Source organism: Eumetopias jubatus, unplaced genomic scaffold (genome assembly GCF_037043125.1).
Source record: "Eumetopias jubatus isolate StellerSeaLion01/CBP00866 unplaced genomic scaffold, mEumJub1_p1.0 scaffold_8, whole genome shotgun sequence".
NCBI classification, from domain to species: domain Eukaryota; kingdom Metazoa; phylum Chordata; class Mammalia; order Carnivora; family Otariidae; genus Eumetopias; species Eumetopias jubatus.
Genome location: NW_028274814.1, coordinates 47,121,785 through 47,146,331, shown reverse-complemented (window position 1 = coordinate 47,146,331; position 24,547 = coordinate 47,121,785). Strand labels below are relative to the sequence as shown.

Here is a 24,547-nt window from a genome sequence, read left to right as displayed (position 1 = left end):
CTATTTCTGCTTCTGTCACGGCTGTCTGATTTTTTCTTCTTCTTGTTGCAAAATCTGTACCTCACTCCAAACTCACATGTGATAACTTGACAGTTTTCAACCTTGACTACATATGGAATCATATATAAAGATTTAAAAAATTCTGATGTACAGGACACAACCCAAATGAAAATCAAAATTCCTCATGTAAAGCCCACACGTCATTTTTTTTCTTTTCAAAAATATTCTTATTAAGGTATAATTGACATATAATGTTATATTAGTTTCAGGTGGGCAACAGAATGATCGAGTATTTGTATATATCGGAAAATAATCATCACAATAAGTCTAGTTAACATCATTACCATACATAGTAACAGAAATTGTTTTTCTTGTGAGGAGAACTTTTAAGATCAACTATCTTAGCAACTTTCAAATATGCAATACAGTATTATCACTGTAATCACCATGCTGTGCATTACATCCCTATGACTTCTTTATTCTTTTTTCTTTCTTGTCTTATTTTTATTTCTCATTTTACCAATAGGAGTAGGATGAATTGAAGGCTTTTGGGCGAGAACTTTTATTAATTTTTATTTCTCTTTAAATTTATTTTTATAGTATAGTTAACACACAATGTTACATTTCCAATGTACAACAGTAATTTGACAAGTCTATGCATTATGCTGTGCTCACCGTAAGTGTAGCCACCATCTGTCGCCATACAGCACTATTACAATACCATTGACTATATTCCCTATAATGTGCCTTTCATGCTCATGACTTACTCATTCCATAACTGAAAGCCTGTATCTTCCGTTCCCGTGCACCCATTTTGCCCATTCTCCAACTCCCTCCCCTCTGGAAACATAAGTTTGTTCTCTGTACTTACAGGTTTGTTTCTGCTTTTCATTTTTTTTGTTTTGTTTTGTTCTTTAGATTCCACATATAAGTGAAATCATATGCTAGTCATCTTTCTTTTTCTTAGTTATTTTGCTTAGCAAATACCCCTTCGATTTATCCATGTTGTTGCAAATGTCACATCTTCTTTTTTTTGTCCTATTTATTTTTTTTTTGATGTAGTGTTCCATGATTCATTGTTTGCGTATAACACCCAGTGCTCCATTCAATACGTGCTCTCTTTAATACCCATCACCAGGCTAACCCATCCCCCCACACCCTTCCCCTCTAGAACCCTCAGTTTGTTTCTCAGAGTCATAGTCTCTCGTCTCCCCCTCCAATTTCCTCCCCTTCCTTTTTTCCTTCCTGCTATCTTATTCTTTTTTTTTTTTAACATATAATGTATTATTTGTTTCAGAGGTACAGGTCTGTGATTCAACAGTCTTGCACAATTCACAGCGCTCACCATAGCACATACCCTCCCTAATGTCTATCACCCAGCCACCCCATCCCTCCCACCCCCCACCACTCCAGCAACCCTCAGTTTGTTTCCTGAGATTAAGAATTCCTCCTATCAGTGAGGTCATATGATACATGTCTTTCTCTGATTGACTTAGCATAATGCCCTCTAGTTCCATCTATGTCATTGCAAATTGCAAGATTTCGGGAGTTTTTTTTGATGGCTGCATAACATTCTATTATATATATATATATATATATATATATATATATATATATAACACATCTTCTTCATCCATTCATCTATGGATGGACACAGGCTGCTTCCATATCTTGGCTATTGTAAATAATGCTGCAATAACCATAGGGGTGCATATATCTTTTCAAATTACTGTTTTTATTTTCTTTTTGTAAATACTGAATTACTGAATCATATGGCATTTTCATTTTTAATTCCTTGAGGAACCTCCATACTGTTTTCCACAGTGACTGCACAAATTTACATTCCCACCAACAGTGCACAAGTGTTCCTTTTTCTCCACATCCTCATTTTTTTAATGCTCTCCAAAATATTTCAATGTCCAGTCAAGGTTGAAAACCACTAACCCGGAATAATTGGATAATTAGGAGAGTTATACATTACTGAAAAAAGGCAAACAATGTCATTTCCATATAAAATTAATTCTTTCACACACTTGGGGCGCCTGGGTGGCTCAGATAGTTAAACATCTGCTTTCAGCTCGGATCATGATCTCAGGGTCCTGGGATCGAGCCCCATGTCTGGCTCTCGGCTCAGCGGGGCCTCTGCCTCTCTCTCCCTCTGCCCCTACCCCTGCTTGTGCTCTCTCTCTCTCAAATGAATAAGTAAAAAAAAAAAAATCTTTAAAAAATCTTTCACACACTTTATAAAGTGTGCATATATGTATACACGATATTACATATATACATATATATAATCATTAACCTTGAAAATCTATATGCGCACACACACACACACACACACGGATACAAATATATCACAGGACAAGTAATTCTTTTCCTGTACTCACGTTCTAGCTAACCTGAAAAAAAACTTTCTTTCCCTTCAAAAGTATTCAGAGAAGTACATTTTTCTACTTCACACTCTTGCCATCACAGGAGGAGTTACCTTATTGGTAAGGTTTTTTTTTTAAGATTTTATTTATTTGTTTGGGAGGGAGGGTGAGGGAGGGAGGGAGCCGAGGGGGGATGGGGTCGGGGGGGGGCAGGCTCCCCGCTCAGCAGGGAGCCCGATGTGGGACTCGATCCCGGGACTCGATCCCGGGACTCGGGGATCATGACCCGAGCTGAAGGCAGTCGCTTAACCAACTGAGCCACCCAGGTGCCCCCTTATTGGTAAGCTTTTAATCATTCTCTGTATTTTCCTTCCTGACCCCACATGGCATCTTTCTCTGAGCATGTTCTCAATCAAATGCTCAGCTAAATTGAAAAGGACTCCATCTCAAATGAATAAATTATTATATGCTACAGTCCATCACTCACCCACACATACTTTTTGGAAGGGGACAAGAGGTATATAAAGGAGAGATATTAAGCCTGAGTTTCTGCAAAGGTAATGGAGCAACTAAAAGAAAGGAATGATCCAGTGGAAGGAGAGGTGAAGTTGGATTATTTTTGATTATTTTGATTTTGAGGTGTTGGAAGGCAGTTGGAATTGAGAACTTGTACTCCAGAAAATAGGCCAAAATTGAGGATTCCATGTGGGATTCCTGCACAGAACCATGATTAATAAAATAACTAAAGTTAGGACAATAATAAGAAACATTTCAAATGCATAATATTTAATTACTTAGATCTGGTATCCATCAATAATGATAACGGAACACCACATACTTTAATCACTAATGCTTAATTGAACTCAACATTCAAAAAAGTTATAGACTGGGAAAGTTGCCACCAAATTTGAGATCATTTTAAGCTGTTATTCTTTCATGCCTTTACTGATGAATATTAGATGAATCTAGAGTACTTAGCTGAACAGCTCTATTTTGTTTCTGGACATATTTTATTTCTATTATTTAATGACACATGTTGCAAAGGCACAACTACTTTTAATATGCCATTATTTAACTAATCCACAAGTTGACTGTCTATAAAATGGTCTTTCTGGCTAAGTGAGCCCTACCTACAAGAATAATGACACTCAATCAAAGTTAAATCTCAACAAAGTTAGAGATTACTTCAAAACTCATACCTTGGTTACTTATTTTGGACATAGAGAAGAAACAGATTATTAATATTAAATGTGTAGATCCCAAGAATTTATTATCTTACTTAAATAGAGCCTCTACATGCTACTATTTCTTTTGGTTTTTATGGTTAAACCTTCAATAATATTTTTCATATGAATAGAAGTCTACCTTTTTGTCAAAAATGATTGCTTTCATTCTGGAAAAATATTAAGAGTACAGTAATAAAATTCAACGTAGCATTAACTGCTTGGTAATCCAACATATAATTACTAAGTGTCTGTTAAATTTCAGGCATAGATTGAGAGATGGATATAACAAAGAAGAATAATAAAATGTGATACTCGCTCTCAAAATCTAGAAAACATTATCGCATCATAGTGTGGGCTTTGGACTGTTTGATATGGTTCAAATCCTCACTCTGAAAATGTACTGGTTATGCAACTATTTGCATATAACCTCCTAAAGTCAGTTTTTCATGTATAAAATGAAGATCAACATATAAAGTGTTAGAACAACCCAGGGAAGAGAAAGTGCCATAGCAGTCTTGAGAGACAGAGGTCAACCCATACATAGCCCATCCATGTCAGAAGCCTAGTGGGTTTAGCCATTATACTGAGCGAACCCTCAATGCCAATAAACCAAGGTCTGTTCTCTAGCTATTTGATTAACATAGATAAAATTCCTTGGATCTGAGGGGGTAAGGATGACTGCAGTTTAAATCATTCTATGCAATGTATTTGGATGAATGTTGAGGAAATCAACTCTTTCATGTGCAGAATTTCAATCTACTAGTTATAAACTAATGCCTCCTGTCATTTTTCATATCTGACATTTCTGAGCTCTGAGTCTTATGAGGGTTTCATGGGTGGCTGATCCTTCCTCAGGTATTTCCCTCTGCTTATTTTTGACTTCACTTTCTCCTGCTTTGTTTCATCAATTATCATATCTCTATCTTTTGGGAAGTGGCTGATTTTTTTTTCCTTATCTGTTTAGAATTCACTTATTTTTCATTATTGTTTTAGACTTCTAAATTTTTATTCCTTTAATATAATATTAATGGAGCTTTAGAAGAGCCAGGAGATTAAAATCTATTGTTTTCTATATTGCACTCAAGAGGAAAATTCTATGAACCTTATTTAAACATAAGATTTATTTTTTTATGACACAACCTTGAGTCATTTTGACAGAGAGTTTATTTCTGTCTCTGAAATATAATTTTCCAGCTTGGAAATCCTCTGTAGGATCCATGCTTTGACTCAGTTTGATGTTAATATTATAAACCACATGAGAGAAGAAAGAGGTTTAAGGGAATTTTTACCTAGGTTAAAAAAAAGGTAATACCTAGGTAAATGCAATGCATTTCACGATGAGAAGATGCATTTCTATCGCCTCCATAATAAAATCCCTTTTTTTTGTTCTCCCTTCCAAATTGCTATTCCACTTTGGAGAAAATGCTGAATGATCAGAGTTTCTACCAGAGACTATATGTCTGAACTAAAAGAGGAAGTGGTTTATAGAAGAAAAAAGGGGTATGATATCTTCTGTGGTATTAAATGTTAAAATTATTACAAACCTAGAAAACAAACTGTAGAGCAAGAAACTGCTGGATGAATAGTAGTTTTCTTCCATATCATGAAGTGTTCAAAAATCTATTACCTTGATTGGTAAGACGGAATACATTGCTTTTGTCCTATATTCATAGAGGAAATCCACCAAATTTGGGAGAGCAGATTATTTGACTTCACCAGAAGCTTATTTGCAGAACTATGAGACTCCCTTCAGTAGAACATCAGTTTTGGTCTTCTCTCTCTTGTTAATATGCACAATGGCTGGAGATATAGTCTATGCTGATATTAAAATTGATGGGAATCTTTCTTTAGAAAATTCATCCTCTCTTCAGAAATCTGGTAAGTTGGCTTTAGAGGTCCTTTAAAAACTGATATTTTACCTTTAATCTCCTTTATTTCTATCCTGCATTTGTTTATGTCTTACTAAAAATAGAAGACTAGATTCTAAGAAAAATTGATTGAATGCAAGAATAAGAGTGAATTTTTTAATGAAACAAAGTTAATTGTAATTTTATTTTCTTCTTTTCTTTTTCAAGTTTTTATTTAAATTCCAGCTAGTTAAATACAGTGTAATATTAGTTTCAGGTGTAGAATTTAGTGATTCATCACTTTCATACAACACCGTGGATGCAGCTAGAGAATATTATGCTAAGCGAAATAAGTCAGTCAGAGAAAGACAAATACCATGTGATTTCACTCATATGTGGAATTTAAAAAACAAAACAAATGAACATGGGGGGGGAAAGAGAGAGGCAAACCAAAAAACAGACTCTTAACTATAGAGAACAAACTGATGGTTACTGGAAGGGAAGGGAGCAGGGGGATGAGTTGAACTATGCTTTTGATTTTCATAGCCTTTCTATTCTTTTTATTTCTTACAGTGACCACTTACACTCATACAGTGACATCTATATTTATGACCCCTTTCTTTACAGCTTTATGTACCCCTGATTATATCTTTCCTTTTAATATAATATGATAAATTCACTTACACAAAGGAAAAGAGCATTTGGCTATATAATTCACATTGTTAATTATCTTTTTAAAATTTGCATATTGATAGGATAACAATGTTAAACTGAACTAAGGAGACATGAAATGCTATTATTTTATTTCATGAAGTTTAGAATTAATGAACCTCTGAGTAATGGAATATTTGTGAAATACAAAGAGAAAGGCATATAGCTAAAGATAACATTGTACCTTAAACATAAGAAAGATGATAGATCTTCATATTCAGTGTGTTTTTTATCCTTTAAAGTATTAGGGAAATTTTCATGTTGCATTTCTCTTCTTTTCTCTAGGATAAGAGTTTTTTATATTATAAACTTTATATAAAATGTTTACATAATTTAAATCTCCTCATTGCATTTGCCCTTGTGGAATGAATATAATGTTTTGCTTTTCTATATTTCCAAAGAATGTATTTCTTCTTTTATATTTTTTAGTTTGCAGTTACCAAATGAATCTGAGGTGTGGTTTTCTCTGGTTGCAAAAGCATATTATTCCTTAATTTTAAACATTACCGCTCTGACTTTGCCCAATAAAAGCTTATTCGCTATCTTTTCTCCCTAGACTGGGTGCTTTCATTTCCTTTCCTTTTTTTTTTTTTTAAGATTTTATTTACTTATTTGACAGAGAGAGAGAGAGACAGAGAGAGAAGGAACACAAACAGAGGGAGTGAGAGGGAGAAGCAGGCCTCCCACCAAGCAGGGAGCCCAATGCGGGGCTTGATCCCAGGATCCTGGGATCGTGACCTGAGCTGTAGGCAGACGTTTAATGACTGAGCCACTCAGGTGCCCCTCATTTTCTATGAGAAGATAGAACTTAATTTGAAAAAATGTGGGCTAGAGTTGCTTTCTTATTCTCCCACCCATAAAAACTCTCATACTATTAGTCTAATTTCCTAGAAGTTATTTTAGCTCACTTCAAGCAACAAAACTAGTATTTTCAATTTTGCATTCCAGGGTTTTATTTCCTTTTTTTTAAATTATGTTATGTTAATCACCATACATTACATCATTAGTTTTTGATGTAGTGTTCCATGATTCATTGCTTATGTATAACACCCACTGCTCCATTAAGTACATGCCCTCTTTAATACCCATCACCAAGCTAACTTATCCCCCCACCCCACTCCCCTCTAGAACCCTCAATTTGTTTCTCAGAGTCCATAGTCTCTCATGGTTCATCTCCCCCTCTGATTCCCCCCCTTCATTTTTCCCTTCCTGCTATCTTCTTCTTTTTTTTTAAACATATAATCTATGATTTGTTTCAGAGGTACAGATCTGTGATTCAACAATCTTACACAATTCACCGCGCTCACCATAGCACATACCCTCCCCAATGTCTATCACCCAGCCACCCCATCCTTCCCACCCCCCACCACTCCAGCAACCCTCAATTTGTTTCCTGAGATTAAGAATTCCTCATATCAGTGAGGTCATATGAGACATGTCTTTCTCTGACTGACTTATTTCGCTCAGCATAATACCCTCCAGTTCCATCCATGTCGTTGCAAATGGCAAGATTGCATTCCTCTTGATGGCTGCAAAATATTCCATTGTATATATATACCACATCTTCTTGATCCATTCATCTGTTGATGGACATCTCGGCTCTTTCCACAGTTTGGCTATTGTGGACATTGCTGCTATAAACATTGGGGTGCACATACCCCTTTGGATCCCTACATTTGTATCTTTGGGATAAATACCCAGTAGTGCAGTTGCTGGGTAATATGGTCACTCTATTTTCAACTTTTTGAGGAACCTCCATACTGTTTTCCAGAGTAGCTACACCAGCTTGCATTCCCACCAACAGTGTAGGAGGGTTCTGTTTTCTCTGCATCTCTGCCAACATCAGTCATTTCCTGACTTGTTAATTTTAGCCATTCTGGCTGGTGTGAGGTGGTATCTCATTGAGGTTCTGATTTGGATTTCCCTGATGCCGAGTGATGTTGAGCACTTTTTCATGTCTGTTGCCATTTGGATGTCTTCTTTGGAAAAATGTCTGTTCTTGTCTTCTGCCCATTTCTTGATTGGATCATTTGTTCTTTGGGTGTTGAGTTTAAGAAGTTCTTCATCAATTTTGGATACTAGCCCTTTATCTGATATGTCATTTGCAAATATTTTCTCCTATTCTGTCAGTTGTCTTTTGGTTTTGTGGACTGTTTCTTTTGCTGTGCAAAAGCTTCTTATCTTGATGAAATCCCAATAGTTCATTTTTGCCCTTGCTTCCCTTGCCTTTGGCGATGTGTCTAGGAAGAAGTTGCTGTGGTTGAGGTCAAAGAGGTTGCTGCCTGTGTTCTCCTTTAGGATTTTCATGGATTCCTGTCTCACATCGAGGTCTTTCAACTATTTGGAGTCTATTTTTGTGTGTGGTGTAAGGAAATGGTCCAATTTCATTCTTCTGCATGTGGCTGTCCAATTTTCCCAACACCATTTGTTGAAGAGACTGTCTTTTTTCCATTGGACATTCTTTCCTGCTTTGTCGAAGATGAGCTGACCATAGAGTTGAGGGTCCATTTCTGGGCTCTCGATTCTGTTCCATTGATCTATGGGTCTGTTTTTGTGCCAGTCCCAAACTATCTTGATGATGACAGCTTTGTAATAGAGCTTGAAGTCCAGAATTGTGATGCCACAAGCTCTGCTTTTCTTTTTCAACATTCCTCTGACTATTTGGGGTCTTTTCTGGTTCCATACAAATTTTAGGATTTGTATTTGTTCCATTTCTTTGAAAAAAGTTGATTGATTTACTTTTTGTTTACAGATAGAACTTTACTTCTTTCCTGGTTTAGAGATTTGGAGATTACCCACAATGGTGCTTGTGACAAGAAGTCAAATGTTTTTTACTCTTTCATTGCATATCCCTAGGGTTGTATAAATAAAACTTCTGTTCTCATGTGTCATATCACTGTAGAGGGAAAGAATTATTTGATACACCAAATTGTCATGTCCTACAGAGCCCTACATACACTATGACATGACTCTAGTCTTCCTCTTCTAACTCCCTATGTCTTACTTACTTTGCTCTGGCTATTGTCCTCTTTCCTCCTTGAAGTTACCATATTCCTTACCACTTCAGAGCCTCATATGTGCTGAGACGGTTTCCCTAATCTCTTAATCTTCATATTCCCAGCATCTCACACAGTACCAAGTATATAGCAGGCAATCAGAAGATGCTTAGTAAATGGATGAATGTATAAATGGATAAATAAATAAATGGATCTCCTGAAATACTCAATAGATATTATAGGTTCATTGGTTCTCTAAGATAAAACAAAGAAGGCTGTCATGATGAAATTGAGCAGATTATCGGTGGGAAAGTATGATTCCACTGAGACTATCCCAGGCTAACACTGAGAAATTCATGCTTTTCGTAAATCTTACGTTGGGGCCTAAGAGAATGACCTAATATCCTTTATGTCAGTCTTTTAATGAAATCTGAAATTTTATTCTGTAAGTCTTTAGGTCTGTAAACTTAGTTGTTTATATTAAAAATATATGTAGGGATACCATCATCTTCTTCTTGCAATTACCTTAACTGGCACAATTTGCATTGTTTTCCATAATAAATGAAAATACATGGATATTTTATGTTCTGAGAATTAATAAGCTTCCATGAAAGATGTTTTACTTAACAACAGTAATAATTTGAACATAGAACAAGTACTCTATAATAATAGATTAGCATTCGGTTAATTGGTCTTAATGCTTGACTTTATAATTCGTTGTATTTCAACACCAATTATTTTATTACTTGCTCAGTGTATTGTATGCATGTTTGTGTATATCATATATCTAGTGGAATTGATACACTGCAATTATTTTGGATTAGAGATTGTTGGTTTAACTATCAGCCAAAGATAATAATTCTTGCTTCTTTTTCGGATTTATTATTATCTTTTGACCAATAAAAGGCAATGAGATAGTATGGATAGCAAACCAGCCACTCGTTTGGTAATCAAGAGAGCTGAGGCCTAATCTCAGCTCTGTCACCAAATAACTGTGTGATTGTGGACTTGAATATGCCCATAAATATGTAGATGTTGGACAAGGTAATCCCTAAGAGTACTTTTATTTTAAAATAAAAATGAATGAAATGTATGAAATTATAGTGATATATCACTATTTAAGTAGGTGCATTACATAAAAGAGAAAAGAATGGATCAATCCAAATAGGTGGGTGTTGTCAATAAACTTATTAGAGAATCTGGAGGATTTCAATCTTATATAAAAACTTAGGGCTGTAGAGAGTAGATCATTGTAAGATTAATGCTGTGGAACATGCATCATGAACCCACAAACAAAAATTCATATCCACTCAGTTTTATAAGTCCCCTCTTCACAAACCAGAAAACAAAATATGTTCTCTGTGTGTGTGTGCATGTGAGCCAAAAGAAGCTGGGTCTATGTATTTCAAAGGAAACTAACTTAGAAGCATGATAACCAAGAAAGTTTATTCAGCTCCTTCTTATCTCTAACCATATAAGGAATTACCTGCTGGGCTTACTATCCAATTTTATCTGTCCAATCTATCCAACTTTGTAGATCCTTGCCGTCACAGAATTTTCCTGAAAGTTGGATGTGCAATGATCATCATTCTCTTTGTAACAGTAATTGTGCTGAGCATTTTGGGTAAGTAATTATCAAAATGATTCATTTATCCTGAAGCATTTTTCTCTAATGACCTGTTGTAATTGTGTTTGCTGCTCAAGTGGTTCTTGAACAATACAGGACAACTTCACAAAATGTATGAAATTTGAAAAAATTAAAATTAGAGATATTTCCATAGAACTTCAGCCTGTGATGTCATTATGGATTCAAATGAACTGATAAAGGAAAGAGAAGTCAGGACTATGTTTATATTTTATGGTCAAAATCACACAATGCAGTTTGATAGTGAACTAAATATGAGCTTCTCTAAAACTACATTCAGATGAAAGGAAATGAAATTGTGTAGTATATTTCTGTGTAAGTTTATTCATAATAGCTACTACTGGACATTATCAATCTTGTATCAATAGGTGAGAAATTTGCCTACAATTAATCAACTAAATGCAGCATTTAAAAATTGTATTCATGTACTTTGGACCTAACAGCATAATCTAATATTCAGATAGCAAATGTTTTAATTATTGAATAAATGCTTGGAGAAAAGTTTTTCACATATATCTATAGAACAAAGGTAATATACAGATTGTATATATTCCCAGGAATTCAGGTTTCCAGATGAAACCCTAGAACAGGCCAATGCATACCTGCCTATGTCAAAGAACCCTTGTGAATGATATTAGCAGTTATGAATGGCATTGTGAGAATGCAAGCTGGTGCAGCCACTCTGGAAAACAGTATGGAGTGTCCTCAAAAAGTTGAAAATAGAGCTACCTGATGACCCAGCAATTGCACTACTGGGTATTTGCCCCAAAGATACAAATGTAGTGATCCGAAGGGGCACATGCACCCCAATGTTTATAGCAGCAATGTCCACAATAGCCAAACTATGGAAAGAGCCTAGATGCCCATCAACAGATGAATGGATAAAGAAGATGTGGTATATGTATACAATGGAATTTTAGGCAACCATCAAAAAAATGAAATCTTGCCATTTGCAACGACATAGATAGAACTAGAGGGTATTATGCTAAGCAAAATAAGTCAATCAGAGAAAGACAATTATCATATGATTTCACTGATATGTGGAATTTGAGAAACAAGGTGAAGGGAGGGAAAAGTGAAACAAGATGAAACCCGAGAAGGAGACAAACCATGAGAGACTCTTAATCTCAGGAAACAAACTGAGGGTTGCTGGAGTGGTGGGGGGGTGGGAGGGATGGGGCGGCTGGGTGATAGACACTGGGGAGGGTATGTGCTATGGTGAGTGCTGTGAATTGTGTAAGACTGATGAATCACAGACCTGTACCCCTGAAACAAATAATACATTATATGTTAATTTAAAAATTAATTTATTAATTTTAAAGATATGAATGGCATTGGAAGTTACAAATAAATAGGCATTGTGGTAGAATTCTAGAACTAGAAAGAGCTAGAAGTCCAGGTCAAACCTCTAGTTGAGATGAACACCGTAAGCCCCAGCAAGATAAGTTAAAGCCCCAGAAAGATAAGTTATTTGAATAGTTTAACCTAACATATTGTCTAATTGCAGCTATAAAATTAGGGGAGAGGGAAGCAAAAATAATTAGAATGAAAAATCTCTTCTATATATTTTTTGTTAAGGTAATAGATTTGTTTGTTACTAAAATGACAGTTTTTTAATAAAATGTATTTGTTTGTCACTAATACGTTCATTACCAAAATACATTTTAAAGATTCAATTGCCTAATACACCCTATTTTGAAATTAAAAGTTTATTTCAGTTAAAATTATAAAAAAAAAGATACTCATAAAAAAAGATACTTTCCTCTTTGGAGAAAAAGTACTCTGGGCTCACACAACGCTTCTATATGCAGCATTTACATGCAGCATCTTGAAAGAAATAGAATTATGAACCAAACCAAAGCATATAAAATCTTCCCCCTGAATCAGGTGACACTGGATATCATTTAACAATATCTCACTAAACACAAACTATCCAAATGAGGCTTACGTCCACAGCTGGTTATTTTGTATTTATTAAAATGAATTATGAAAACTCCAGGAAAAAAAAATAGGTGAATATCCCACTGGTCCCAGATCATATTTTTTTCATTTTTGCTAAAGCTGACATTAATAAAATTAATAAGAGTGCAAAGGAAAGTTCAAATCTTGGAAAAATAGTGTTGTTTTTCCCCCTTAAATTTTTAATTATTTAACTTACTGTAGAATTTCTACATTATTGAACTTTAGAGAGTCACTAGAACCCAATGGTTTTATGCTTTTTTATTTAATTAGGAAAATATGTTTCTTCTTTCATCAGTTACCCAGTTCAAATCTGCAAGACATAATACAGTGGAAAATGAATCAAAAGAGAAATTCTGTACTGGGAAAAATAAACCTAGAAAAATCACCTCAACAGGTAACATTATTTTATATTGCCTAATTCCTGAGTAACCAGACATGTACAGTAGCATCGGTTTTACTGGAATATATCTGAAAAGAGAGATTCTTCTACCACTATAGAGGGATGGTTTAGATCATTGTTTTTTATGGACCCATTATAGTCCATGACAAAAATATTCGACGATCCAAGGCAAATGAAAAAAATGAGCCTATAAAGAGTTCTAGATTTTTGAAAAGGTATTTCATTGAAATAATTGCATTTTATTATTTTTATTTCTATTGGGGCATGTGCAAGTGCAGAATATAGTCAGAATATTTTCATTCTTCAAGTTCATGAGTATACTATTTTTTTTCTTACCGGGTAATGTTATTACATGCAAAACAATTGTAAATGGTAATCTTATGTTAATCTTTCTCTTGCTCTCTCATATTTGCACACTTTTAAAAGTCAAGAAAACAATTATTTGGCCTTTCTGCTCTCTTTTTTTCCCAGTGGTTTTTATTACATTTTTAAATCTGTTAATTTAATTCTTAATTCCATATGAAAAACTATATGCCATTCTTCTTTTGAACATCCCGGTGTAAATTCTATTAGAAAGACTTATCAGTCCATAATGTAGAGTATATACGAATTCTGGGAATTCATTAAAACATTAAATTGGATTTGATATTTCCAAGCCCCCTTGACCACATTCTAAAACCTATCTGATACAACATATGTTCATTTTTTCAACACGTGTGACTCTGAGGGACATTTTGTGAGACATCATCCCCAAAGCAAAAGCATTGCAGTGTACCATACCTACCACAGAGGTGGTAGTAGTGGTATTAAATAAAACTCTAGCTTTAAGTTCTGTCACGCTGTTTTTGTTTTTTTTTTTAAGATTTTATTTATTTACTTGTCAGAGAGAGAGAGTGTGTGCACAAGCAGGGGGAGCGGCAGGCAGAGGGAGAGAATCCTCAAGTGGACTCCACGCAGAGCTGGACCCAGGGCTTGATCTCACGTTCCTGAGATCATGACCTGAGCTGAAACCAGGAGTCGGAGGCTTAACCGACTGACCCACCTAGGCACCCCCAATGATCAGAGTTTTCAATCCTAAGGACTTATTTCCAAACAAGCCTGTTAGCTTTTGATAGTGTCCTATTATCTGATCTTTTTTTTACTTATTCTTTTATTTTTTTAAATAATTTAAAACATTATTATTTATGACACATATGATTTTTTTAAATACCTAAAGTCTTTTGTGACCACATTTGCTGTTTGTATTTCCTGCTATGTTGCAGGTTTTAAAAAGCATTTGGTATATTTTTACTTTAATTTGAATGATTTCAGTTGATGGAATTGCTAAAAAAATAAAGATATTTTCTTGCAAAAATTATTTACATTTTCATCTGCAGGGAGGCAGTGAGGAGCTAATGATTGGATGACTTGAGGCACTTTTGAAGACCCTGAACTAATCAGTCTCACTGACTCACTCCATCACCTTTTGGTGAATCCGAGGTCTAGTCTTATGACCCTAGCGCTGATATAAATCATTAGCCTTGAGGGGCACCTTCCCTTATGAACTCACTTATGCAAACACTTCCCCATTCCACCTCTAGCTAAGTACCTCCCTTTAGCTCTTCCCCTTATTTCTTACAAGCTAAGCAATATTTTTTAATCTAATTCTTTTAGGATCTAATTATCTTATAGCAAAAGTATCTTCAGAAGAGAGTTTTGTCAACAGTGTGCCCTAACATTTGTATGTATTAAGGTTCTTGAGCTATAAAGATCCAGGTGGTTAATTGGTAGACTGTAGACTTTATTTATTTATCTTGCTATACTTTAGAAATTTTTTTTAATATTCCATGATACAAAAATGGTTGGTACTATCTAGTCAAAGTATCTATTATCAGAAATATAGAAGTGAAAATATAGTAGTTTCTCATTAAATATGTTCTTGAAAGTCTCAGTTGCATTGTTGCTGTGTCTTTAGCTATAATTACAGCATGTCTTTGGCATTATTATCTGGAAAGGTTTGGATTTGGTGTATTATATCAATCTAAGAAGAACTGTACAAGCGAGACCATTGTGTGGACTTAATATTGAAAGCAAGAACAAAGGTCTTTTGAATGTACGTTGCTCACCTTACGCTTTTATTTTTACCCGTATGTTTGCCATTTCTGATGTTGTTCTTTCTTCAATATGAAAGTTTCCGTTTACAAACATTTCCCATCAGCCTGAGAACTTCCTCTAACATTCATTGTCCTGACTATTTGATAACGAATCCTTTTAGTTTTCTTTTATCTGAAAGCATCTTAAGTTTGCCATGATTTTAAAAAGATATTTTCATTGGATATAGAATATTTTGTTGACATTTATTTTTTTCCCTTAAGCAATTTTTTAAGTTTTTATTTAAATTCCAGTTAGTCAAAGTACAGTGTAGTGTTAGTTTTGGGCATACAATACAGTGATTTAACAATTCCATACAGTACCCTGTGCTCATCACCGCAAGTGCCCTTCTTATTGCCTATCACCTACTTCACTCATCGCCCTACCCACCTCCTTTCTGGTCACCATCAGTTTGTCCTTTATAGTTAAGAGTCTGTTTCTTAGTTCCCTTCAACAACTTGAAGATATTTTTCACTCTATTCTGTCCCCCTATAATTTATGATGAGAATGAGGGTTTTTTTTTTAAATAATCATATCCCTGTAAATGGCATGCAATTTTTCTCTGCTTTCAAGATTTTTCTCTATCTTTGGTTGTAAGCAGTTTATTTCATTTTTACATATAATTTTCTTCATATTTACCCTGTTTAGGGTTGGATAAGCTTCTTGAAAGGATAAATTTATAAATTTAAATAATTTGGAGAAATTTTAGTTATTATCCTTTTTCCCCTTATTTTCTCTTTCCTCTGGTTCTGGGACGTCGATTTCTTTTCTTTTTTGCTGTATTTTTTAAAAGATTTTATTTATTTATTTATTTGTCAGAGAGAGAGAGAGAGCACAAGCAGGGGGAGCAGCAGACAGAGGGAGAAGCAGGTCCCCCGCTGAGCAGGGAGCCCGATGTAGGACTCAATCCCAGGACCCTGGGATCATGACCTGAGCCAAAGGCAGATGCTTAACTGGCTGAGCCACCCAGACATCCCTAGGACTTCAATTTCATATATGTTAGATGTTTTTATATTGTCCTGCAAATCTTTGAGACTCTCCATTTTTTCCAACTTATTTTCCCTGTTTTTTTTTTTACCTTACCTATTTTTATTTTGCTTAAACAATAGTTTGACCTTTCTTTTTCATTTTTAAATTGTTATGTTAATCACCATACATTACATCATTAGTTTTTGATGTAATGTTCCAGGATTCATTGTTTGTGCATAACACCCAGTGCTCCACGCAGAACGTGCCCTCTTTAATACCCATCACCAGGCTAACCCATCTCCCCACCCCCTCCCCTCTAGAACCCTCAGTTTGTTTCTCAGAGTCCATCGTCTCTCATGGTTCATCTCCCCCTCCGATTTCCCCCCCTCATTCTTTCCCTCCTGCTATCTTCTTCTTCTTCTTTTTTTCTTAACATATGTTGCATTATTTGTTTCAGAGGTACAGATCTGTGATTCAACAGTCTTGCACAATTCACAGCACTCACCATAGCACATATTCTCCCCATTGTCTATCACCCAGCCACCCCATCCCTCCCACACCCCCACCACTCCAGCAACCCTCACTTTGTTTCCTGAGATTAAGAATTCCTCATATCAGTGAGGTCATAGGATACATGTCTTTCTCTGATTGACTTATTTCACTCAGCATACCACCTTCCAGTTCCATCCACGTGGTTGCAAATGGCAAGATCTCATTCCTTTTGATGGCTGCATAATATTCCATTGTGTATATATACCACATCTTCTTTATCCATTCATCTGTCGATGGACATCTTGGCTCTTTCCACAATTTGGCTATTGTGGACATTGCTGCTATAAACATCAGGGTGCACGTACCCCTTCGGATCCCTACATTTGTATCTTTGTGGTAAATACCCAGTAGTGCAATTGCTGGATTGTATGGTAGCTCTATTTTCTTTCTTTTTTTTTTTTTTAGATTTTATTTGTTTATTTGACAGAGAGAGAGAGAGAGCACAGGCAGGGGGAACAGTAGAGGGAGAGGGAGAAGCAGGATCCCCGCCAAGCAGGGAGCCCTATGTGGGGCTCGATCCCAGGACCATGGGATCATGACCCGAGCCGAACGCAGATATTTAACCATCTGAGCCACCCAGGCACCCCTGGTAGCTCTATTTTCAACTGTTTGAGGAACCTCCATTTGTTTTCCAGAGTAGCTGCACCAGCTTGCATTCCCACCAACAATGTAGGAGGGTTCCCCTTTCTCCGCCTCCCTGCCAACATCTATAGTTTTGTGACTTGTTAATTTTAGCCATTCTGATGGGTGTGAGGTGGTATCTCATTGAGGTTTTGATTTGGATTTCCCTGATGCCAAGCGATGTTGAGAACTTTTTCATGTGTCTGTTGGCCATTTGGATGTCTTGTTTGGAAAAATGTCTGTTCATGTCTTCTGCCCATTTCTTGATTGGATCATTTGTTCTTTGGGTGTTGAGTTTGATAAGTTCTTTATAGATTTTGGATGCTAGCCCTTTATCTGATATGTCATTTGCAAATATTTTCTCCCATTCTGTCAGTTGACTTCTGGTTCTGTGGACTGTTTCTTTTGCTGTGCAAAAGCTTTTTATCTTGATGAAATCCCAATAGTTCATATTGCCCTGGCTTCCCTCACCTTTGGCGATGTTTCTAGGAAGAAGGTGCTGCGGCTGAGGTCAAAGAGGTTGCTACCTGTGTTCTCCTTTAGGATTTTGATGGACTCCTGTCTCACATCTAGGTCTTTCAACCATTTGGAGTCTCTTTTTGTGTGTGGTGTAAGGAAATGGTCCAGTTTCATTCTTCTGCATGTGGCTGTCCAATTTTCCCAACACCATTTGTTGAAGAGACTGTCTTTTTTCCATTGGACATTCTTTCCTGCTTTGTCGAAGATGAGCTGACCATAGAGTTGAGGGTCCATTTCTGGGCTCTCGATTCTGTTCCATTGATCTATGTGTCTGTTTTTGTGCCAGTCCCATACTATCTTGATGATGACAGCTTTGTAATAGAGCTGGAAGTCCGGAATTGTGATGCCACCAGCTTTGTTTTTCTTTTTCAACATTCCTCTGACTATTCGGGGTCTCTTCTGGTTCCATACAAATTTTAGGATTATTTGTTCCATTTCTTTGAAAAAAGTGGATGGTATTTTGATGGGGATTGCATTGAATGTGTAGATTGCTCTAGGTAGCATTGACATCTTCACAATGTTTGTTCTTCCAATCCATGAGCATGGAACGTTTTTCCATTTCTTTGTGTCTTCCTCAATTTCTTTCATGAGTATTTTATACTTTTCTGAGTACGATCCTTTACCTCTTTGGGTAAATTTATTCCTGGGTATCTTATGGTTTTGGGTGCAGTTGTAAATGGGATTGACTCCTTAATTTGTCTCTCTTCTGTCTTGTTGTTGGTGTATAGGAATGCCACTGATTTCTGTGCATTGATTTTATATCCAGCCTCTTTACTGAATTCCTGTATGAGTTCTAGCAGTTTTGGGGTGGAGTGTTTTGGGTTTTCCACATAAAGTATCATATCATCTGCAAAGAGAGAGTTTGACTTCCTCTTTACTGATTTGGATGCCTTTGATTTCTTTTTGTTGTCTTATTGTTGTGGCTAGGACTTCTAATACTATGTTCAATAGCAGTGGTGATAGTGGACACCCCTGCCGCATTCCTGACCTTAGGGAAAAAGCTCTCAGCTTTTCCCCATTGAGAAAGATGTTTACTGTAGGTTTTTCATAGATGACTTTTATGATATTGAGGTATCCTCTATCCTTATACTCTAAAGAGTTTTGATCAAGAAAGGATGCTGTACTTTCTCAAATGCTTTTTCTGCATCTATTGAGAGGATCATAAAATTCTTGTTCTATCTTTTGTTAATGTATTGTATCACATTGATTGATTTGTGGATGTTGAACCAACCTTGCAGCCCAGGGATAAATCCCACTTGGTCATGGTGAATAATCCTTTTAATGTACTGTTGGATCCTATTGGCTAGTATTTTGGTGAGAATTTTTGCATCCATGCTCATCAAGGATATTGGTCTGTATTTCTCCTTTTTGATGGAGTCCTTGTCTGGTTTTGGGATCAAGATAATGCTGGCCTCATAAATGAGTTTGGAAGTTTTCCTTCCTTTTCTATTTTTTGGAACAGTTTCAGGAGAATAGGTATTAATTCTTCTTGAAATGTTTGGCAGAATTCCCCTGAGAAGCCATCTGGCCCTGGGCTTTTGTTTGTTGGGAGATTTTTGATGACTGCTTCAATATCCTTAGTGGTATAGGTCTGTTCAAGTTTTCTATTTCTTCATGGTTCAATTTTGGTAGTTGATACATCTCTAGGAATGCACCCATTTCTTCCAGGTTATCTAATTTGCTGGCATAGAGTTGCTCGTAATATGTTCTTATAATTGTTTGTATTTCTTTGGTGTTGGTTGTGATCTCTCCTCTTTCATTCAGGATTTTGTTGATTTGGGTCATTTCTCTTTTCTTTTTGATAAGTCTGGCCAGGACTTTATCAATCTTGTTAATTCTTTCAAAGAACCAGCTCCTAGTTTCGTTGATCTGTTCTACTGTTCTTTTGGTTTCTAGTTCATTGATTTCTGCTCTGATCTTTATTATTTCTCTTCTCCTGCTGGGTTTAGGCTTTATTTGCTGTTGTTTCTCCAGCTCCTTTAGGTGTAGGGTTAGGTTGTGTATTTGAGACCTTTCTTGTTTCTTGAGAAAGGCTTGTATTGCTATATACTTTCCTCTTAGGACTGCCTTTGCTGTATCCCAAAGATTTTGAACAGTTGTGTTTTCATTTTCATTGGTTTCCATGAATTCTTTTAATTCTTGTTTAATTTCCTAGTTCACCCATTCATTCTTTAGTAGGATGCTCTTTAGCCTGCATGTATTTGAGTTCTTTCTGACTTTCCTCTTGTGATTGAGTTCTAGTTTCAAAGCATTGTGGTCTGAAAATATGCAGGGAATAATCCCAATCTTTTGGTAGCGGTTGAGACCTGATTTGTAACCTAGGATGTGATCTATTTTGGAGAATGTTCCATGGGCACTAGAGAAGAATGTGTATTCCGTTGCTTTGGGTTGGCATGTTCTGAATATGTCTATGAAGTCCATTTGGTCCAGTGTGTCACTTAAAGTGTTTATTTCCCTGTTCATCTTTTGCTTATATGATCTGTCCATTTCAGTGAGGGGGGTGTTAAAGTCCCCCCACTATAATAGTATTGTTGTCAATGTGCTTCTTTGCTTTTGTTATTAATTGCCTTAAATAATTGATTGCTCCCATGTTAGGGGCATAGATATTTACAATTGTTAGATCTTCTTGGTGGATAGAACCTTTAAGTAGGATATAGTGTCCTTCCTCATCTCTTATTACAGTCTTTGGTTTAAAATCTAATTTCCTGATATAAGGATTGCCACCCCAGCTTTCGTTCGGTGTCCATTAGATTGGTAAAATGGTTTTCCACCCCCTCACTTTCAATCTGGCGGTGTCTTTGGGTCTAAAATGAGTCTCTTGCAGACAGCATATCGATGGGTCTTATTTTTTAATCCAATCTGATAGCCTGTGTCTTTTGATTGGGGCATTTAGCCCATTTACATTCAGGGTAACTATCGAAAGATATGAATTTAGAGCCATCATAGTGCCTGTAAGGGGACTGTTACTGTATATTGTCCTGTGCTCCTTTCTGGTCTATGCTGCTTTTAGGCTCTCTCTTTGCTTAGAGGACCCCTTTCAATATTTCTTGGAGGGCTGGTTTCGTGTTTGCAAATTCTTTTAGTTTTTTTTGTCCTGGAAGATTTTTATCTCTCTTTCAATTTTCAATGACAGCCTAGCTGGATATAGTTTTCTTGGCTGCATATTTTTCTCGATAGTGCTCTGAATATATCATGCCAGTCCTTTCTGGCCTGCCAGGTCTCTGTGGATAGGTCTGTTGCCAATCTAATATTTCTACCTGTATAGGTTACATATCTCTTCTCCCAAGCTGCTTTCAAGATTTTCTCTTTGTCTCTGAGACTCGTAAATTTTACTATTAGATGTCGGGGTGTTGACCTATTTTTATTGATTTTGAGAGGGGTTCTCTGTGCCTCCTGGATTTTGAGGCCTGTTTCCTTCTGCACATTAGGGAAGTTCTCTGCTATAATTTGCTCCAAGATACCTTCTGCCCCTCTCTCTCTCTTTCTTCTTCTTCTGGGATCCCAATTATTCTAATGTTGTTGCTTCTTATGGTATTGCTTATCTCTCAAATTCTGCCCTCGTCATCCAGTAGTTGTTTGTCTCTTTTTCTCAGCTTCTTTATTTTCCATCATTTGGTCTTCTATATCACTAATTCTGTCTTCTGCCTCATTTATCCTAGCAGTTAGTGCCCCCATTTTTTATTGCACCTCATTAATAGCCTTTTTTATTTCGATTTGGTTAGATTTTAGTTCTTTTATTTCTCCAGGAATGTTTCTCTAATAACTTCCATGCCTTTTTCAAGCCCAGCTAGTATCTTTAAAATCATGATTCTGAACTCTAGGTCCGACATCGTACTAATGTCCGTACTGAGTAGGTCCCTGGCTGATGGTACTACCTCTTGTTCTTTTTGCTGAGGTGATTTCTTTCGTCTTGTCATTTTGTCTAGAGGAGAATAGATGAATGAGAGAACAAAATGCTAACAGGTTAACAACGTCCCCAGAAAATATACTTTAAACAAATCAGAAAAGACCTGAAACCAGGGGAAAAGAAAGGGAAAGAAAGAAAAAAGAAAGAAAGAAAAAGAAAAAGATAAAAACAAACAAAAACAGAACAATACAAAACAAAAAAAACAGAATATGATCAAATATGATCAGGCTAGTGCATAGATCAGTGCCACACACTAGATTTTGGGTGTATTTTGGTCTGTTAGAAGATAGTGCCTCCTAAAATTGTAAAGAAAGAAAGACTTATATATGTACAAAATAAGGGTTGATACAATAAAGGGATAGAAGATGACTGTAAAGATGAAAATTATAAAAGATTTTATAAAAGGAATTGATAAGAAGTTGTTTGAAAAAAGAAAGAAGATTTAAAAAAAAAAAGGGAGAGAATGTGATCAGGCAGGAGACTAGAATAAAGCCATACCCTAGAGATTTCGGGTATATTTTGATCTCTTAGAAGAAACTGTATCACAAAATTTTAAAGAGAGAACAACTTATATATATTTGCCAAAATAAGGGTAACTACTATGAAGGGATAGACTATGACTCTAAAAATGAAAACTAAAAAAAATTTTTTTAAAAAGGGATTGATAAGATGTTGGTTGAAAAAGGGGAAAAGAAAAATTCAAGAAAAAAAAAACAGTTAAAAGAAATTAACTTTGAAAAACTAATGAATCATGGTAAAAAAAAAGCCATGAATTCTATGTGCAGTATTCCCCTAGCGCTGGAGTTCTGCCGTTCTCCTTGATCGGTAAACTTGGTCTTCGCTGGCTTGTTCGTGCTGATCTTCTGGGGGAGGGGCCTGTTGCCGTGGTTCCCAAATGTCTTTGCCAGAGGCAGAATTGCCCCGCCCTTGCAGGTCCGGGCTAAGTAATCTGCTCGGGTTTGCTCTCAGGAGCTTTAGTTCCCTGCAAGTTCTCGGCACAGCTTTGGAGGATGAGAGTGAAAATGGTGGCCTCCCAATCTCCGCCAGGAGGAGCCTAGAACTCGGGGCCCCACTCCTCAGTGCGCCCCCAGAAAAAAGCAGTCAATCACTCCTGTCTCCCTGGTCTCCCACCGCACTCCATGCTCACAGGGCCTGCGACCAAGCATTTCTATCTCTGGCACCCGACCCCGTGTGGAGTCTCCAAACCCAGCAGATCCCCGCGGTGAGCTCCCATGCTGTTCCTCCTGGGGGAGGAAAGGGAGTCTCCCCAGCTCTGCTGCTTGTTGGGTCCCTGCTGGAGGAGCAGTGGCCAGACTGTGCTGTGGATCATGGTTTATGGCAACCCCGAGCTGAGAGCCCACGCCTCGGCTCCGTCTCTGCAGCTGGCTTCCCCGCTCCGATACCTGGGAGCTCTGCCGCAGTCAGGCACCCCCGGTGTTTCTGTGACCCCGAGGGTCCTGAGACCACACTGTCCCGCGAGGTTTCCACCCCCTGCTTAGGCACTGGAGCGACGTCCCTCAGCGGAGCCGACTTCTAAAAGTTCCAATTTTGTGCTCCGCGGCTCTAGCACTTGCCAGAAGCTGCCGACGGAGGCCCCCTCCTCCACCGTCTATCCTCCCGGAATATCGCCTCAGATTCACTTCTCTGCAAGTCCTGCCTTCCAGTAAGTGGTCGCTTCTCTGTTCAGAGAGTTGTTGCTACTCTCTTCTTCAATCTCCTGTTGAGTTTGTAGGTGTTCAGAATGGTTTGATCCCCATTCAGCTGAATTCCTGAGACCAGAAGAAATCCAGGTCTCCTACTCCTCTGCCATCTTGCTCCGCCTCCTTTTCCCTGTTTTTTATATTGGACAAATTCAAGTTCGCTAACCACTTTTTCTTCTAATTATCTGCTTTTAAGGCAATCTAACGGAATTTTCATATCACGTATCTCTCAATTATAAATTTCATTTCTTAATGAAATTCAAAATTCTCTATTTCTTGGAAGTATCTTTTAATTGCAAGCCTATTTCCTTTTATGTACTTGAGCATAGTTAAACAGCTGCTTTAGAATATTTGGGGATAATTCTAATATCTGCATCATTTCCTATTAGGCTGCATTGAATCCCTTCTCTTTTGAATTAGTCATATTTTCCGGGTTTTTCTTATGTTAAGTGATTGGAGATTGTGCCCTGGACATTGTGAAAGTGATGCTAAGAAATCTATGGATTCTGATGTATTTCTCCAAAAAAATGTTGATTTTTCCTATTTAAGCAAGAACTTGGTATAGTTGGACTCAAATTTTAATTTCTATCTTTTGGGCAGCAGCTCTAATCTCAAATCAGTTCTTTAATCCTTAGCTGGAATGTAACTTTCACATCCATCAGCCAGGAACTTGGAAAAATTTTAGCCATAGAACTTGGTGCACATCCTTTATGTTTTCTCATTTAAGGGATTCACCCTTCATTTTTAGCATCTGTGGTTGTCCCAAACTCTGTTCTCCAGTATTTTAGGCTAGAAAGACTGCAGATTGGCTACTGAAGTTTTATTCACTCTACATGGCATCCAACATTGGTCTGTCTTAAGCTAAAATGTGTAAAAATGAGAAACTTTTGCCTTGTTACCCCTATTTCAAATGTCACTTCCCCTCCAAAATCTGCCTGCTTTTGTTCACGATTCAGTGGCTTCAGGTCATTGTGTGTGACTACGTATGTG

At 36.8% G+C, this 24,547-nt stretch overlaps 1 protein-coding gene across 2 annotated transcripts in view; it reads left to right on the top strand.

Annotated features, from left to right (window-relative positions):
* Positions 1-5,149: 5,149 nt before the first annotated feature.
* CLECL1 (C-type lectin like 1) overlaps positions 5,150-24,547 on the top strand; it is a 29,721-nt gene continuing 10,323 nt past the window's right edge. The window contains exons 1-4 of one of the 2 annotated variants that reach the window (XM_088025906.1): positions 5,150-5,476; positions 10,690-10,776; positions 13,055-13,153; positions 23,425-23,520. In XM_088025906.1, coding sequence (XP_087882032.1) covers positions 5,395-5,476; positions 10,690-10,776; positions 13,055-13,153; positions 23,425-23,520 — 364 coding nt within the window. In that variant the 5' untranslated portion in view covers positions 5,150-5,394. The remainder of the gene's footprint in view (positions 5,477-10,689; positions 10,777-13,054; positions 13,154-23,424; positions 23,521-24,547) is intronic. The other variant, XM_028119855.2, reaches the window with a different exon arrangement.